A 17,367-nucleotide genomic window follows, 5' to 3' on the forward strand; every position below is an offset into this window, starting at 1 on the left:
CACACACACACACACACACACACACACAAATGTATTGAGGGGAAGGGGTGGGCAGAGGGGAGAATGTGGTTGTGGAGATAGGAGGGAAGGGAAAAAAGAGGAGCAACAATGCTTGATAAGAAATGTACTTATTATCTTGCTCATGTGATTGTAACCCCTCTGTACAGTATTTTCACAATAAAAATCTTATTTTAAAAAATGTATTGCCTTTGTTTGCTACCACTCACATTATATGTTTTCAATAAGATATTCCTTGTTGGTTTTAGTCCTAGTACTGTGGGTCAAACAGTCCTTTCTTTTAATTCTGCTGTTTCTTGCCTGTAATATTTGCATATTTAATTTCATGATGCTTTCTGTTAATTTAACTTATTTAATTCTTGTTTTTCTCATCTCAACTGGATTTTCCAAGTCATGGAATTAGGGACTGACTTTTCTTATGTTTTATTGGAGTTGAGCAATTTCAGGAAACTGGAAGTAGAGTTTTTTTATTTTTAATTGTTGCATGTAGGTTCAAAATCACTTATATTAGGAGGGGCATATTTGATTTCTACCTTATATACTATTATTATTTTCTTTCAGTCAGCATCTATTTTATCAGTCAGCCATGAAATACTACCTGTTGGAGATAATTATATATCTTGTCAATTTGTTTTAAATCTTAGTAAGGTGATAGGCAGATTAATGTTTTTCCTAAGTATAAGTAACACTTGACTTCTTAAAAATCTATTCTTAACATTATTTTCTTTGCTTGAAATTCTATCTTGAATGTTTTCTGAAATTGTAAATAAATAATGGATTGGCATAATGAAACTTAAATTGACTCTATGTACCAGAATATTATATGTACTTTTCAGCCAGAATAAAGTATTATAGACTGTTGTTTGCAGAATATAAATAGCCATCAACTCAAACTGTAGATAACCCTGTAATGCTAATGGGAATCCATTTGGTCTTTTAGCAAGTTTCGTACTTAAATATATAAGATGGGGGAACTCTGTATTTTATTGCCTTTGTTTCTTTTGTCACCTGTGTTCTGATTTAATTTTACTTTCTTCAATTATTTTCATTTATGTTAGAGAGATCAACCAGCTTTTACTCCTAGTGGAATATTGACCCCTCATGCCTTGGGTGCAAGAAATTCACCAGGTTCTCAAGTAGCCAGTAATCCAAGACAAGCAGCCTACGAAATGAGGATGCAGAATAATTCTGTAAGTGATTCACTTTTGTGTGGCATTGAAGAGTGGTAAATACAAAGTTCTTAGAGTTGTGTGTCTCAGTTTTATCCCTTAATCAGGCTGTTTTATTTATAAGTTTTTTTCTTTTACTCTATTAAATCTATCTTTGTGATGTAAAAGAAAAAAACATGGGACAATTGATGCATATGAATATAAGCAATACTGCATTGCTCCAGTAATGCAAATGGATCACAGCTGCTTTCCTCTACCTCAAAGAACTAGGGAGTGGAAGATGCTAGAAGCATGACTGGGATGTGTTAAGAGACTCAAACATAAGGGAAGAGAAAAAGGCAAATTTTGCTCCCTTATTGCTTCATCCTAGGGACCAATTATGAGCATTTTACAAGATAGTGTTTCTTAGATTCTCAAAAGCAGACTGTATAATTTAGACATCGTATTTTAAGATCAATTGAGACATAGTACTTTATAATCCAAACTCTGGTTATTTCCTGTTTGTAAGTTCAGGAAATGAATGGATTTACCACATGTATCCCTTCTTGCTTTAAAATCTACACTCTGCAAAGTGTCCTTGGTCTATGTAGCAACTGTCATGAGCTCAGAATGAGGGTAGAGACCATGAACTGAGAGCTAGCAGTAAAAAAGGAAGTTTAAATATTGTAGTATACTTTTGTTATAAAATATCAGGAAATTACATAAATTTGAATATTTAAATTTTATTATTGTTTTCCTATTGATTCATGTATTCCTTATTAGAAGGAAACTACATGTAGAATTTTTGCTTTATTGGAACATTGATTCAGCTTGTATTTACATAAATTCACACCTACAAGATTTAGGATTTGCAGTTTTCAAAGTGAAACTTTGCATCTTCTGAGAGAAGCAGCCTGGGTTTCTGTTGTATTGGTTGATTTAATGGTTTTTGTTCTCTTGACTCACTAATAGAGCAGGACATGATAAGTCAAGAAAACAGAGTAAAGTAAAAGCTGAATAGAACATAAGAAGTTCTTATCTACCATTCAAAATTACATGTATACATTCCTGCAAAGATCTGAGAGTGTGAGATTTCCAAATATCCTGTTGATAGTGTTTTCATCTCAATCTCAGAGTGGCCTTAGATGTAAAGTTTATCAGTTTATTTGCATTGAGATGGAATCCAATGTTATATTCAGACACCATGGGACTTGATCCGTAGAGCTCGTCTATTGATCCATGTTTCCCATGCAAGAAGGAATGGGGAGATTGGTACTTAGTTTACTTACTCTATTCTGTCTTATCCATTCTTAACATAATTATTCCTAGAGAGACCAGTTATTGCATTAGTCTTTAAAAAGTGGATTTTCACTTTCAGAATGTTCAAAGCTTAAAGAATTCATGATGCCAAATTATCTAATCTTTAAAGGAAGTCTATAAAGTTTGGAGTGTTTTCTGTTTTTCAACCTGTTGGTCATGGTTGGTGGTCTCTAGCACTTGGTACTTGATGGTCAGCATTGTTAGTACTTTATCAGATATTTTATATATGAAGTTTCAAATATTACATTCTGAATTGTGGTTTTATTATAGTTGAGGCTGTGTTTTGTTTGCTTGGTTTTTTTTTTAGTATACTTCACAGATTTTGTGTTATTCTTGCTCAGGAGCTATGCGAATCTTTGTTATGTCATCGTAGTTTTAGTATATGTACTGTTGAAGCAAGCACTTAGGCTAGCTGATTGCAAAAACATTAAGAAATTTGAAGAAGCAGGGCACCAGTGGCTCACGTCTGTAATCCTAACTACTCAGGGGGCTGAGATCTGAGGATCTCGGTTCAAAGCCAGCCCAGGCAGAAAACTCCTTGAGACTTATCTCCAATAAACCACTAGAAAAGGGGAAGTGGCACTGTGGCTCAAGCAGTAGAGCACTCACTTGAGCTGAATTGTTCAGGGACAGCTCCCAAACCCAGAGTTCAAGCCCCACAGCCAACCAAAAAAGAAAGAAAGAAAGAAATTTGGAGAAGATAGATGCCCTGCATAGCAAACATGAAACTGAGTTCAAAACTGAGTACTACCAGTAGAAAGAAAGAAAGGAAGGAAGGAAGGAAGGAAAAGAAAGGAAGAAAGAAAAAATTTGTGTGAATATAATATGTTCAGAAAAGCATGCACTTACTGGGAGAGGCAGAAGAGCAGATACTTAGCATTAAGTGATAAACAGCTTTTATTCTTAAAAGTACACTATTTTTCATTTTTTATGTATTTAAGTTTTTTGGTACTGAAAATTAAGCTTAAGACCTCACACACATTGTTTTTTTTTTTTTTTTTTTTTTTTTTTTGTCGTTCGTGGGGCTTGAACTCTGGGCCTGGGCGCTGTCCCTCAGCTCTTCAGGTCAAGGCGAACGCTCTACCACTTGAGCTACAGAGCCACTTCCGGTTTTCTGGTGGTTTATTGGAGATAGGAGTCTCACGGTCTCTTCTGCCCGGACTGGCTTTGAACCGCGATTCTCAGATCTCAGCCTCCTGAGTATCTAGGATTACAGGCGTGAGCCACCAGCGCCCGGCCACATTGTTTTTTTAAAACCTAAAGGTAGGAACAATCAGCCTGGAGAAGTATTATGACTTTTGTATTTGGTTGATAGGAATGCCACACATAATTTAATCCAAGTGCATTAGTAAATAGTGATAATTTACTGTCTTACCCAAACCACATGTGTCAGAAAAGCAGCATATTACTTAATAATTTATCACAAGTACTGAAGTATCTTCCTGAACTATTTCTATTGAATTTTTAATATAAGATTGACATTGATTTTTTTAAAAAGCAAATGCTTTAAGTTCTATGTGATATATAATATTGCTTTGATTTTACTATTCTGAGCTTAAGGTATGAAGTGTCTCCTTGTAAAGGTTTTAGTTACTACTATTAAAATAGCCTTATCAGTTCTCAATTTTAAGATAATTCAGTTTGCTTGAATTTTCTAATATGTTTTAAATAATTGAAGGAAAGCATGTTTTTGCCACAGGTTTTTGGTCATTTGTTCATTTACTTAAGTAAAGTTGCAGAAGGGTCTCTTAATATTTAAATTAAATATAAAATTATTTAAGGCCTTATTGTTGAGCTAGTTGAATTTGGCACAAAGGGAAACTAATACTGAATTTAAAGTGGCATTAGTAATACTAATAAAAAATCTGCTTTTTTTCCTAAGATGACTAAAATTATTACACATTGAATTTTATTTAACAGTTACTGGATAGAATCCCACTGCTTTCTAGAGTGGTTGTACTAGATTGAACCATTAGTGTGGAATAGAATCTTTACTAAATACAACATTGTCTATTTTATTTCTATTGTTGCTTTTTTTGGTATGTTACATAGGTATGTTATATGTGGATTTTTTCCTCTCAGTACTGCTATTCTTTCTGTTTTTAGAATTTTGCTGTGAAAATGATTGCCAAAGTGAACCAATTCAAGTTCTGCAATTAGGAAAAAATTATAATTTTTTTAATATGAGCAATTTTTCTCTTAATTGTATTAATTCCTTCTAGTTTAAGCATATGAAACTATGTCTTGTGTTACTCTTGGAGAGGAGGGTAGAATTGGACAAGATCAGTCTACTTTCTAAATATATTTGCTATATCTAATTAATGGCTGTTTTAAAAATGAGTGCCTGTGAAGCATAGTAGATAATACCAGTTGGATGTATCTTGTATAAAATGAGTAATGAAATCCTTCTGTAATATCATAATTGTCTGCAGAGTCCTTCAATATCTCCTAATACAAGTTTCACATCTGATGGCTCCCCATCTCCGATAGGAGGAATTAAGAGAAAAGCAGAAGACAGTGACAGTGAACCAGAGCCGGAAGATAACGTCAGGTGAAACTATTTTTCAGTAGCACTTTGTTAGCAAATTGCTGAAATAGATATAGTCTAATTATTGCTATTTAGCTTAGAGCAGCAGTGCCTTAAGACTTGCACCTGTGATCTTTTTATCCATCAGTAATTAATGTGGAGAGTTAGAATAGTCAGTAAATTCCGGTGAGATGTATAAGCTATAGCTGTTAGCTCCCAAGTATCTAGATTAGTATGCATGCAGGTTTTCATCTTCAAGCCACTTTTTCCTCTGAGACCAGGCACTGGATCATGATGCTAGACATGAGGTGTTTAGCTCTGAAGATGTGATCTGAATGTTACTGTTTGGAGATTAAATTTGCAAGCTGCTTAGCTAGAAAGTTCAGTTTTACTTGGACTGGAATGCAGTTTAATCTTCTCAACTGAAAAGGCTTTCCTCCACAATGAAATATGCAAAAAATCGTTCTAATCATTATTTTGCTAAAAACGACAAATGAGCATGCAGTTTTATTTCACGATTAGGAATTTCCTCCTAGCTGTGTACTTGAAATTTATAATAGATTTTTTAAGTGATCCAGAAATTTGAGATTATCATAAAATAAAATGAACACCTTTCCTATAACTAAGTCCAGATTTGAACTCCTAATGCAGAATACTAAAATTCTGGCTCACTAAGAATTTACGAGCTGCTCATCATGGTGCATACCTGTAATCCCAAAATTTTAGGAGATAGGATTGAGAGTTGTAGGCAGTGTGTGTTAACAGAGCTCAGCAGTAGAGTGGTTGTCCAGCTCTGCCAGTCTCTAGGTTCCATCTTAGCCTTGAAATAAAGAAGTGAGAGTAGGGAGAGGGAATTAATGAATGAAAAAAGTGATATGAATGAATTCCAAATTTAGAATTACATATCAGCGTGCCCAACTATAAAAAGTAGTTTTAAAGGTTTTGCATAATCAAAAAAAAACGTAAAGTGGTATTAAAATTTTAAGCACACAAGCATTCTTGCATATACTTAAAAGGTTTCTCTCTTTTAAATCCAGTTTTGTAATGGACTTGTCAGAATCAGTATTTGAATTTTTTTCATGTTTAACTGTCTTTAATAAATCCTATGAAAGTAGACTCTTAGAAATAATTACATGACTATATCAACTTCTTGACACTTCTCCTGGATATTAAATATAAATTGATTTGAGATATAAATCAGTAGCCACTCTGTTATGCAAGTGTATTAATTAAATATAAACTGGCTTTACTTGGTTGTTAGGTTATGGGAAGCTGGTTGGAAGCAGCGGTACTACAAGAACAAATTTGATGTTGATGCAGCTGATGAGAAATTCCGTCGTAAGGTTGTACAGTCTTATGTTGAAGGACTTTGTTGGGTTCTTCGATATTATTATCAGGTACCAAAAATACATTTACCTAAATATATCGCTAAGCATTTTAGAATAATAGTGATTCTATATTTATATCTAATATTGAATATTCTGAAATAAAACCCAGGGCTTGGGCTCTGTCTCTTAGGGGTTTTTTTGCTCAAGGTTGGTGCTCTACCACTTAAACCACAATTCCACTTCTGGCTTTTTGCTGGGTAATTTGAGATAAGATTTTAGCCTTCTGTGTAGTTAAGATTACAAATGTAAACCACCAGTGCCTGGCTCAGCTTCGTTTTTTAAAAAGCTTTCTATTTTTGTCATTAATAATTTTTATTACCATTATGCACACACATTTACACACACATGCACATATATATATATAGCTGCCATAATATTTGAAAAGGCTTAGAAGTGCCTTAGGTATTATGCATAAACAAAGTTTTTTGCTGTGTTAAGGGTTTTCAGCATCAAGTAGTGTGGTTGGCTGTATTTTGTATTTAAGATAACTAAATTTTAGTGGTTCTAAATTTTAAGATTTTAAGATAATTGGGTAATTGATAGTCCCTAAATAGTGGAACAATGGACAAATCCTGGAACATACCAGTACAAATCTGGAAGGGATTTAAAGGATAGTATCCCTTTTGTAATATAGTAATATTACATAAAGTAAATTCTAACTGAAGTGATTTGTATCTGATGCATGTCTTTTTAAAATTGAGATGTCAGATTGCTGAGAAATTAAGTAGAAATACTGAGGATCTTAACAGATAGTTAATAACCTGGTTTCCATGCTCCAGAGCAAACCAGATTAAGTTTGGTATGACCTGGGAGTTGATGAAGTTAAGTAAATACAAACTATTTACTAAGTACGGCCTGTATACTATTCTGTTTGTTTCACTGCTACTTACAAGATTTTAATTTATTAGGCACATTCAAAATATCTGTCAAAAAGACATGTCTTTATTATGAATATAGCCTGTTTTTTGTTGTGGTGGTAGTGATTATGGGTTTTGTTTTTTGTTTTTCGTTATTTTTGTGTTTGCTTTTATTTTATTTTATTTTTTTTTGTTCAGATCTTGGGGCTTGAACTCGGGGTCTGGGCCCTGTCCCTGAGCTTTTTTGCTCAAGGCTTGTGCTCTACCACTTGAGCCACAGCTCCACTTCCAACTTTGTGGTGGTTAATTGGTGATAAGAGTCTCTTGGACTTTCCTGCCTGGGCTGGATTCGAACTGTGATCCTCAGATCTCAGCCTCCTGAGTAGCTAGGATTACAGGTATGAGCCACCAACACCCAGGTGTGTTTGGTTTTTATTGGTAGTAGAGTTTGAACTCAGGTTCTTGGGCTTGGCAGGCAGGTGCTATACCACCTTTTTGCCTTAGTTATTTTTTTGTAAGCTTTCACTCTGATGCTAGCCTTGTAATTGGAATGAGAGATGTGTACCACCATGCCCAGCTTTTTTATTGATTGGGATAGAGTCCCACTGTCAACTTAGGCTATCTTTGAATGTTATTCTTCCCAGTCTCCGCCTCCTATGTAGCTAGTATTACAGAGGTGAGCCACCACACTTGGCTACTTAAGCTTTTTTTTAACAAGAGAAAATTATATGAAAATATAGTAATGTGTGTCATAAAATAAAACTTTTGGCTGTTTAATACTTAGCTACTATTCCATTGATAGCTCCAGTTACCTGCTTGCTCAGCTTCAACTGCTCTTGTTTTTATTTCATGATGAGTAGCTTAGAGTTAGAAAGAAATGTCATCAAATATTCATCTTCACCAAATTGTGTTTGTGAGTATAAACGTGATGCTAAACTTCTGATGATTAAAGATGTTTTACAATATTTTTAAGTTAAGGAACAAGAGATTTCGTCAAAACAATTTTAAGAATTCACAGGTATTTTTATAAATAGATTACAGGTTAATAGTCTAGTATTTTTTTTTCAGTGTGCCTATTACTGACATAGATTTTTGTTTGTGCTGTTTTTAATGATTATAGGGCTGTGCTTCCTGGAAGTGGTACTACCCATTCCATTATGCACCATTTGCTTCAGACTTTGAAGGTATTGCAGACATGCCTTCTGATTTTGAGAAGGGAACAAAACCGGTAAGCTTGATTAGAGTTGATGAAAAAAATGGAATTTTGGATTAGATAATAATTTGGAGGCTTTACTTCTCTCTATCTTGCACACAGTTTAAGCCACTGGAACAACTTATGGGAGTCTTTCCAGCTGCAAGTGGTAATTTCTTACCTCCATCATGGCGGAAGCTTATGAGTGATCCCGTGAGTATTTTAGTATTTTAAGGATATCATAACCAAGTTTTTCTCATATATTTTACTACAATTGTTTTTGCATCTCATAGTTTAAAATTTTTAAAGTACAGAAACAACGTATTTAGGTTATTTTGTACATTTTTCCATGCTTTTTTTAAATCCTTGAGTCCCTTACCTAGAAAATAAAAATTTTATATTTATTTATTTATTTGGCTTGAACTCTGTGCCTGGGAGCTGTCCCTCAGTTCTTCAGCTCAAGGCAAGTACTCTACCACTTGAGCTACAGCACCACTTCTGGTTTTCTGGTGGTTTATTGGAGATAAGAGTCTCATGACCTTCCCTGCCTGGACTGGCTTTGAACCACAATCCTCAGATCTCAGCCTCTTGAGTAGTTTGGATGACAGGCATGAGCCACCAGCACCCGGCAAATTTTTATTTTTAAGCCTACTTGGTAGGTTATTTTTAGTACTAGGATTTGAACTCATGGCTTCATGCATGTTTAGGCAGGCCCTCTATTTCTTAAGCTAATCCCTAGTCTGTCTGTCCTTCCTTCTTCCCTCCTTCCTTCCTTCCTTATTTTTTTTTAAAATAGTGTCTCTCTTTTCTCACCTAGATCTTTCTACTCACACCTGGAATTATAAGCATACTCCACTACACCTGGCTTATTTGTTGCATTGGAAATTTTCTTTTTATCCTGGGTAACCCCCCCACATAGACGATATTGCAGTTGTGAGCTGTTACACCTAGCCTCTGTTAATCTTTTAAATAAAATTGTTAGTTTTGTTTTACTCTGGCTACAATTGATCATCTACTTTATTTATTTACTTATTTATTTAGCCAGTCTTGGGGCTTGAACTAAGGGTGTGGGTACTATGGCCCTGAGCTTCTTTTGCTCAAGGCTAGCACTCTGCCACTTGAGCCACATCATCACTTCCCGCTTTTTTTCCCCTCTCTTTATGTGGTTCTGAGGAATGGAATCCAGGGCTTCATGTACTAGGCACATACTCTACCACTAAGCCACATTCTCAGCCTAACTTAATGTTTTTTAAATGAAATTTACCTCATTTCCTCATCAGGCTTGATTAATTAGACAAAACTCAAATCACGTTCTTTGTAACAGAGCTGTATGTGTGCTGTTTTGATTCTTTATACTTTTCTTCTTAATATAGGATTCAAGTATTATTGACTTCTACCCTGAAGATTTTGCTATTGATTTGAATGGGAAGAAATATGCATGGCAAGGTAAAATTTAGACATCACTCTTTTTTGTTACCATGGTAGCTTAAATTGAGCAGTCAGGCTGGGTTGGTGGCTCAGTGGTAGAGTGTTTGCCTTGCATGAGTACCTGGGTTTGATTCCTTAGCACCACATAAGCAGAAAAAGCCAGAAGTGACACTGTGGCTCATGTGGTAGAGCTCTAGCCTTGAGCTGACGGCTGAGGGACAGATCCCAGGTCCAGAGTTCAGGCCCCACGACCAGCAAAAAAAAAAAAAACTGAGCAGTCATACTTCATGCATGGAGTAATCCAGGAAATGAATAATTTCTGAATTGTGTACAAAAATTGATATTCATCCCACCTGCAGTTATCCCACCTGATTAATAACAGTTTTAATTGTAACATTCTGATTAATAGCAACTCGATTTCAAAGACCTTAGTAATTACAGGTTTTGTCTCCTTTGTAATTAATTAGTGACATTTGTTCTATTCAGTCAGTAGTTTGTATCACCTTTGAAAGAGAAAGAAACATGGTAGTTTCCACATGGATATTTACTTATACTTTATTGAAATTTGTGAAAAATGTACTGAAATCCTTATTTAAATACTTGGCATTGGTCATTGCTTTTTTTCATTTCTCAAAGGAATGCATTTTTACAGGAATAGCAATATAAGATTAATACTAAATTTAAACACCTTAAATTTAGATGTTGGCTATAGAATGTCAGGCATGATAAATCTCCCACCTACTGAGCCAGTAGGCGAGCTTTTGTTTCACCCCCAAAATTTCAGCAGTCATTTCAGATTTTTGCAGTTGTTTTAACCTGTTCTTTCTCCATGTTTTTTCAGGATAATAAACACATTTGGTGAAATTATCATTTCACTTTTTTTCTTTTCTTTCTTTTTTTTTTAATCTTTCCAGAATAGTTTTTAATTACCAAGGCTTTCTACTGCATGAGAACACCCAACTGTGCTATTTGTTCTTGTGTCAAGTCGTAGGCACAAGACTGTTTTCTCATGTTAGTAAAGACTCCTGAACTCGCTCATAATTTGCATCGCTAAATGATTTGAACAGGCCTCTTTACTACCTCTGTGGCCTTTTATAGTTCCTGTTTAGGAAAAACAGCCCTTCTGTTGTCCAACCCTATCTATTCCCCTATCACTTCTGTGTAGAATGTATTTCTATTACCTACTGGTAATAGAGAGCAGTGATCAATAAAACAGACTTAATTCTTTCCAGCATCGCTTTTTTTCTTGATTATTCCCTATAGTGTGGTTATACCATCCAATAAAAGTGATTTAAAGAGAATCATGAGACAGAATGACAAAACTATTTTAAATTTCATACAAGCTTAATGCAACAATAATGAGAAACATACCTCACTGGTTGAAGTTATATGAGGTAAAAGAGTGCCTATTTTGGTCATATGTACATAGCTTGGAGTCTCAGCTTTTCAAGCAGCTCTGTGGAAGGATTTTGATTAAAGAGAGAAGAGGCATAAAAAATTAGAGATAGTAAAATAACTAAAGGAGTAAATGCATTTATATACTTGTTGAATGAGCAAAAAATTAAGTCTTTGCCTCAGTTTATTAAGTTTATAAATGTACACAAATTGCTATTGTATTATTGTATTCTGTATCATTTAAATCACTGACAAATATTTTCAATAGGGAAAAGAAGCCAGGGTCCTTGCCAATATATTTGTTATTTTCTATTGTTTAAATAATAGTTATCCCATTAGTTATAACATTATAACATGATGGTTTTTATTTACATTTCCATAGTGATTACTGATATTAAGCATATTTTCATGTACTTACTGACCATTTACATATCTTCAGAAAAAGTTCTTTGTCATTTTTTAATTGGGTTTGATTTTTAGTTGTTGCATTATAGAACTTAATTCGTGTGTGTGTCTGTGTGATTGCTAGCAATTGAATCTAGGTCCTCACACATGCTAGACAAGGGCTCTATCACTGCTACATCCATAGCCTGTAGAAATTCTTTTTTTTTTTTTTTTTTTTTGTATTTTTTTTTTTTTTAATTTTATTTGAGAACATACTGTACAGAGGGGTTACAATTACATGGGCAGGAAAATGCATACATTTCTTACCAAGCATTGCAGCCTCCTCCTTTGTTTACCCTTCACCTCCCTTCCCAGCCTCCCCCCTCCCTCCCACCCAATCATACCCCCCCCACCCCCCCCCCCTAGAAATTCTTTTGGATATATGATATGCATATATTTTCTCCTATTCTGTGTGTTGTCTTTACCCTCTGTTTTAATATCCATTAATACACAACAGTTTTTAAGTTAGAGAAATCCATTTGTGCTTGTGCCTTTGGTGTCATATCCAAGAAATCATTGCCAAGTCCATTGCATGAAGCTCTCTCAATTTTTCTTTTTTCTCTTCCCCTTTTCTTTCTCTTCTTTTCTCCCTCTTTCTTTTTTATTTTCACTGAAGCTTCCTGACCTTTTCTTTTAATTCAGTTTTTTTCCCCATCTATTTCTGTAATTATTTTGCTCCTACATTTAGATCTTTGATCTATTTTGAGATTTTTGTGGGGTTTTTTTTGGTGAGGAGTGGGTGGTACTGGGGTTTGAACTTTGCTAAGCAGTCAGAGTTTTTGTTGTGTAATGTAAGGATCTAGCTTCATTATTTTATATCTAAACATCAAATTTTCTCATCGGTTATTGAAAAGCTCTTTTCCCCTGGAATAGTCTTAGCATTCATTGAAAGTTAATCATATTTATGAGCATTTATTTTGGGGCTCTCTATTCTGTTGTGTATATGTCATCTTCATACCTGAACTATACTGTTTCAATTATTGAAGCTTTAGTAAGTGATGTCAGAAATTCTGCCATCCAAGTTTATTCTTGTTCAGTGTTGTTTTGGCTATTTGAGGGTCTCTTGAGAGTCTGTGTTCATTTCTGGGTAGATGTAAATTTTGCAATGTATTATTACTACATATTAATATTTTCATCTAAGGTCCCAGGCAAGAGCATTTTTAGATAAAATTAAATATTACTAGGAAATAGTTATTCTTCCATACATAGTTTTACAACTTAGTTGGAGTAATGATAATTATTACAGCATTAAGGTTTTTTAATAAGACAGCATTAAGTTTATGCCTGTATTGAATATATCTTAAAATTATAGAAAGATAAAATATAATTCAATACTTTTCACCATTTTTGAAGGTGTGTATTTACCAACATTATATATAGATAAACAGCAATATTGTGTTTTTGTAAAATTTGTCTAGTAGAGATATATAGTATAGTAGTGTTTTAATTGCTGTGTATTTTACATGCAAATAGAGAATTTAAGTAGTTTTATCATATTGGCAGATTCAGATTCTGAACCCAAAGAGTCTGATGACTCTAGAGCTCATATTTGAAGGACTTCTTACTTGAACATAACTCCTACCTGGGTTGTCTTGGGGTGATTAAGAGGATTAAGGAAGTAATGCCTAGAACATAGTAAGAGCTCAGAGATTAGTAGCTGCTATTCTTATTTTTACTCTCAGTATATTCTCAAGCTCTCAGGTTGTAAAGCATTGCTTTCTGCTCTGGTCTGCAAGGTTGATTTATTGCTTGATAATTTTTTTGCCCTTGTAGCATTGTGAGTTGATAATTGAATCAGATTTAGCTTCTAGGGTTAATATGGTAGGAAAAATCTACTGGAGTAGGGGGAGGGGAAGCCAGATAGTATATTAATTTCTTGTTTATTATATATTTCTCCTTACTAAAAACAAACAAAACTTGAGAAACTCTAGTTTCCATGGAAGTGTCTAGCAGTAATTTAAATAGCCTGACTGAGGTGATACCGATATTTTTTACATCACTTCCTTTTATAATGCGTGCTAGAATTTAGTTTCTTTTTAATCTTAAAAATTCTTCTTACTTAGTAGTAAGCTTACTTATTTTCTTACTTTAAAAATGTAATATCTAAGTAAATAATAACTTTGAAAATCTTTTCATTTCTTAGAATTTTTTTTAATACATCAGTTTTGAGTGGCTATAGTTTCAAAGTTATTTAATTCTACTTAGCATTTATCTTTATTGTGTGCAAGTTTTACTTAGCCACTACTTTTTACATTGCCACTAGCAATGTCTAGATAACATTTGTTTTTCTAGTAATAGATATTTCATTACTGATGAGCTTCCCTGAAATAATAGGTTCTTAAAGTAATGCCCTTAATTATAGCATACTCCATATGATCATTTTCAGCCTCTGTACAAATAGCATGTTCCTGTTCTGTTCCTCATCTGTAAGTCTCTTAGCTTTTCTATATCACCTGCTTGATGGGCTTTAAAATATAAATAGAATACTTTGGGATTTTAGATCGAGAAGACATCATTCATAGAGTCTAGTTGAATAGAAGTACTTGAGTTACCTGTATTTTTCAAAAGAGAAAACCAGCTACCACAAAAGCATACAATCAAACCCTCAGAAGATTATTTGCCTTATTGAAAGCATCTTAGCAAGTAAGGAAAGACCATAGATTGGTGTTTAGATGGGCACTTGTTCTTTTTGCTTAAATATCTATCACACAAAGACTCAAAAACCACAAATGAGCCATGGGAAGTATGAAAAATGTGAAGGGTATTTCTTCTACTACCACATACAAAATAGTTGAATCTGTGTTTTTGCTAAATTAGGTAATGGAGTTGAGTTCCAAAATGTCTTGATATTCTACAAAATATGTCTGTATAGACCAATGTAACTTGGAATGAGGTGCTCATAATAGCTGGGATGATTTGTATTGGTTGGTTTTCCCAGGTGTTGCTCTGCTACCATTTGTGGATGAGCGAAGGCTGAGAGCTGCCTTAGAAGAGGTGTACCCAGATCTCACTCCAGAAGAGAGTAAGAGTTACACTGCTACTTGTTCAGATCTGAGTCTGTGTAACATAGACTTTACATGTCTGTATAAAATTGAACATTTTTACGAGGCACCAGAGATGCCAGTCGTAATCCTAGCTTTTCAAGAGGCTGAGATCTGAGGATCTAAGTTATTGAAACCAGCTGGAACATCTCTGAGACTCTTTATCTTCAATTAGCTAGCAAAAGGCCAGAACTGCAGCTGTGGCTCAAGTAGTAGAGTGTCAGCCTTGAGCAAACAAGCTTAGCAAGAGCACCTTGGCCCTGAGTTCAAGCCCTATTACTGGCACACATACAAGAAAAAATTACCCCATTTGTCAACTTTCGCATGGAGATATAAGTCATAAATTTGTCTTTTTCCTGCTATTTATTAACTTTTATTAATCATGTATAAATTGAGTAGTATTTAAATAAAGCTCTTGATTTAAAATATTTCTTGAATGTATTAAAAAGTGACACTTAAGAATATCCTGGGACTGGGAAGGTGGCTCAGTGGTAGAGTGCTTGCATTGCATACATGAGGCCCTGGGTTTGATTCCTCAGCACCACATAAACAGAAAAAGCCAGAAGTGGAGCTGTAGCTCACATGGTAGAGCGTTAGCCTTGAGCTGAAGAGCTGAGGGACCCAGGCCCAGAATTCAGGCCCCACAACTGGCAAAACAAAACAAAAAGAATGTCCTGGACCTCTTCATTCTTACATGATATTTTGCACACAAAGTACTTGCCTATTGGGAAGATATTATTAACTTACTCAATTTGTCTTAACTCCATCATTGCCAAATAAAAGCTTTACTTGAAGCATTAAGGTGAAACAAACATTTACCTTTAGAATATTAATTTAAAATATTATCTTGCATAACATAGCATTTTGTAATTTTGACAATAGTGTATTAGATGGGGAAGGAAATCGTAAAGCTAATTTCTGCTGAAATTTTTACTTAGTAATTGTAAGAAACAATTTATCAATTATGTGTAGAATAATCCCTGTAATTGGATGATAGTTTGTATTTCCTCAGGAATACTTACACATTTTTAATATCAGGTAATTGAACACTTTTTGAATAAGACAACTTTGCCCTTTCTCTTATACTCAGATACTTTTCAGGGATAACTTTTCTGATAGTCACTGATCTTTGAGACTCATTGTCAGAATATTTTTTCTTCCATAAGGCCATGTCTCACGTCTAGTTCTATCACTTTAAAATTATTTTTTATAGATTTTATACTGGATGTTTTTAAAGATGTAGTTATTTTCCTTTTTTTTTTTTTTTTTGTATTTAAAACATCTTCCTCTGAGCACAAGTGGCTCATACCTGTAACTCTAGCTACTAAAGAGGCTGAGATCTGAGGATCACAGTTTGAAGCTAGAACAGGCAGGAAAGTCTGTGAGATTCTTATCTCCAATTAAGCCCTAAAAAGTCAGAAATGGACTGTGGCTCACTTGGCAGAGCATTATCCTTGAGAAAGAAAGCTCAGGCCCTGGCCCTGAGTTCAAGCCCAGGACCAGCACCAAAAAAAAAAAAATGTTCCATATCCAATAAATGTCTTAGAAAGACGATTGGTTTGATGTGTGGTCTTAAGCTTTTTCTTACTCTTTCCTCAGACAGAAGAAACAGCCTGGGAGGTGATGTCTTGTTTGTGGGGAAACATCACCCACTTCACGATTTCATTTCAGAGCTGTACCAGACAGGTTCCTCAGAGGTATTGTATATCATGTGCTTAAAAAAAAATTAAGAACTCATTTTAAAACTTTTAGTAAAATTCTGTTATATTAAGTACATTTATGGTATTATACAACCACGTATTTTATCTCCATAATTTTTTAATCTCATCCAGAAGTTCTTCAACCATTAGATATTATTAAAGCATATCTTCCTTGCTGGATGCTAGTTACTCACAACTGTATTCCTAACTACTCAGGAGGCTGAGATCTGAGGATCATGGTTCAAAGCCAGCCCAGGCAAAAATGTCCATGAAACTCTGATCTCCAATAAACCACTTAGAAAAAGGGAGAAGTAGCAGTGTGGCTCAAATGGTGGAATGATAGCCTTGAGCACAAAGCTGCTCAGAGACAGCACCCAATCCCTGTGTTCAAGCCCCTGGACTGGCAAAAACAAACAAAAAATAAAAACTTAACTATTCCACTGTCTTCTAGCTACTGGTAACCTTTCTATTACTTTCTACCTCTGAATTTGTCCTTCTTGGTGCCATATTGCAGTGAAATCAATATTTGTACTTATGTATTTGTCTGATTTATTTCACTTAATTTTTTTAAAGATTCATCTGTGTTGTAGCATGCACAAAAATGTTCCTTTTTATGGCTGGATGATTTTCTGTTAATGTGTAAATGCCACATTTTGTTTATCCAGTTATCTGTTGATAATTGATAGTTTTTACCTGTAGGCTCTTTAGAATAATACTCCTATGAATTTTAGTGAACCAATACCTGCTTTCATCCACTTCCCATTCATTTGGGCATATAGTCAACAATGTGTTTTTCCACAGCCAGTAGATGTACCACCTGAACTGTGTCATGGGATTCAAGGAAAGTTTACTTTGGATGAAGAAGCTGTTCTTCCAGATCAGTAAGCATTCATTTGTATATAATTAAAG

The 17,367-nt window shown here is 34.5% G+C and overlaps 1 protein-coding gene across 2 annotated transcripts in view; it reads left to right on the plus strand.

Moving 5' to 3' along the window:
• Positions 1-17,367, plus strand: part of Xrn2 (5'-3' exoribonuclease 2) — a 73,815-nt gene that overhangs the window by 25,273 nt on the left and 31,175 nt on the right. For both annotated transcript variants that reach the window (XM_042666435.1, XM_042666436.1), the window contains 9 exons: positions 1,077-1,208; positions 4,919-5,037; positions 6,275-6,410; positions 8,379-8,486; positions 8,574-8,663; positions 9,824-9,896; positions 14,656-14,739; positions 16,358-16,455; positions 17,260-17,339. In XM_042666435.1, coding sequence (XP_042522369.1) covers positions 1,077-1,208; positions 4,919-5,037; positions 6,275-6,410; positions 8,379-8,486; positions 8,574-8,663; positions 9,824-9,896; positions 14,656-14,739; positions 16,358-16,455; positions 17,260-17,339 — 920 coding nt within the window. The remainder of the gene's footprint in view (positions 1-1,076; positions 1,209-4,918; positions 5,038-6,274; positions 6,411-8,378; positions 8,487-8,573; positions 8,664-9,823; positions 9,897-14,655; positions 14,740-16,357; positions 16,456-17,259; positions 17,340-17,367) is intronic.

Source organism: Dipodomys spectabilis, unplaced genomic scaffold, assembly GCF_019054845.1.
Source record: "Dipodomys spectabilis isolate Male_0828 unplaced genomic scaffold, ASM1905484v1 ptg000365l, whole genome shotgun sequence".
Taxonomy (NCBI): Eukaryota; Metazoa; Chordata; class Mammalia; order Rodentia; family Heteromyidae; genus Dipodomys; species Dipodomys spectabilis.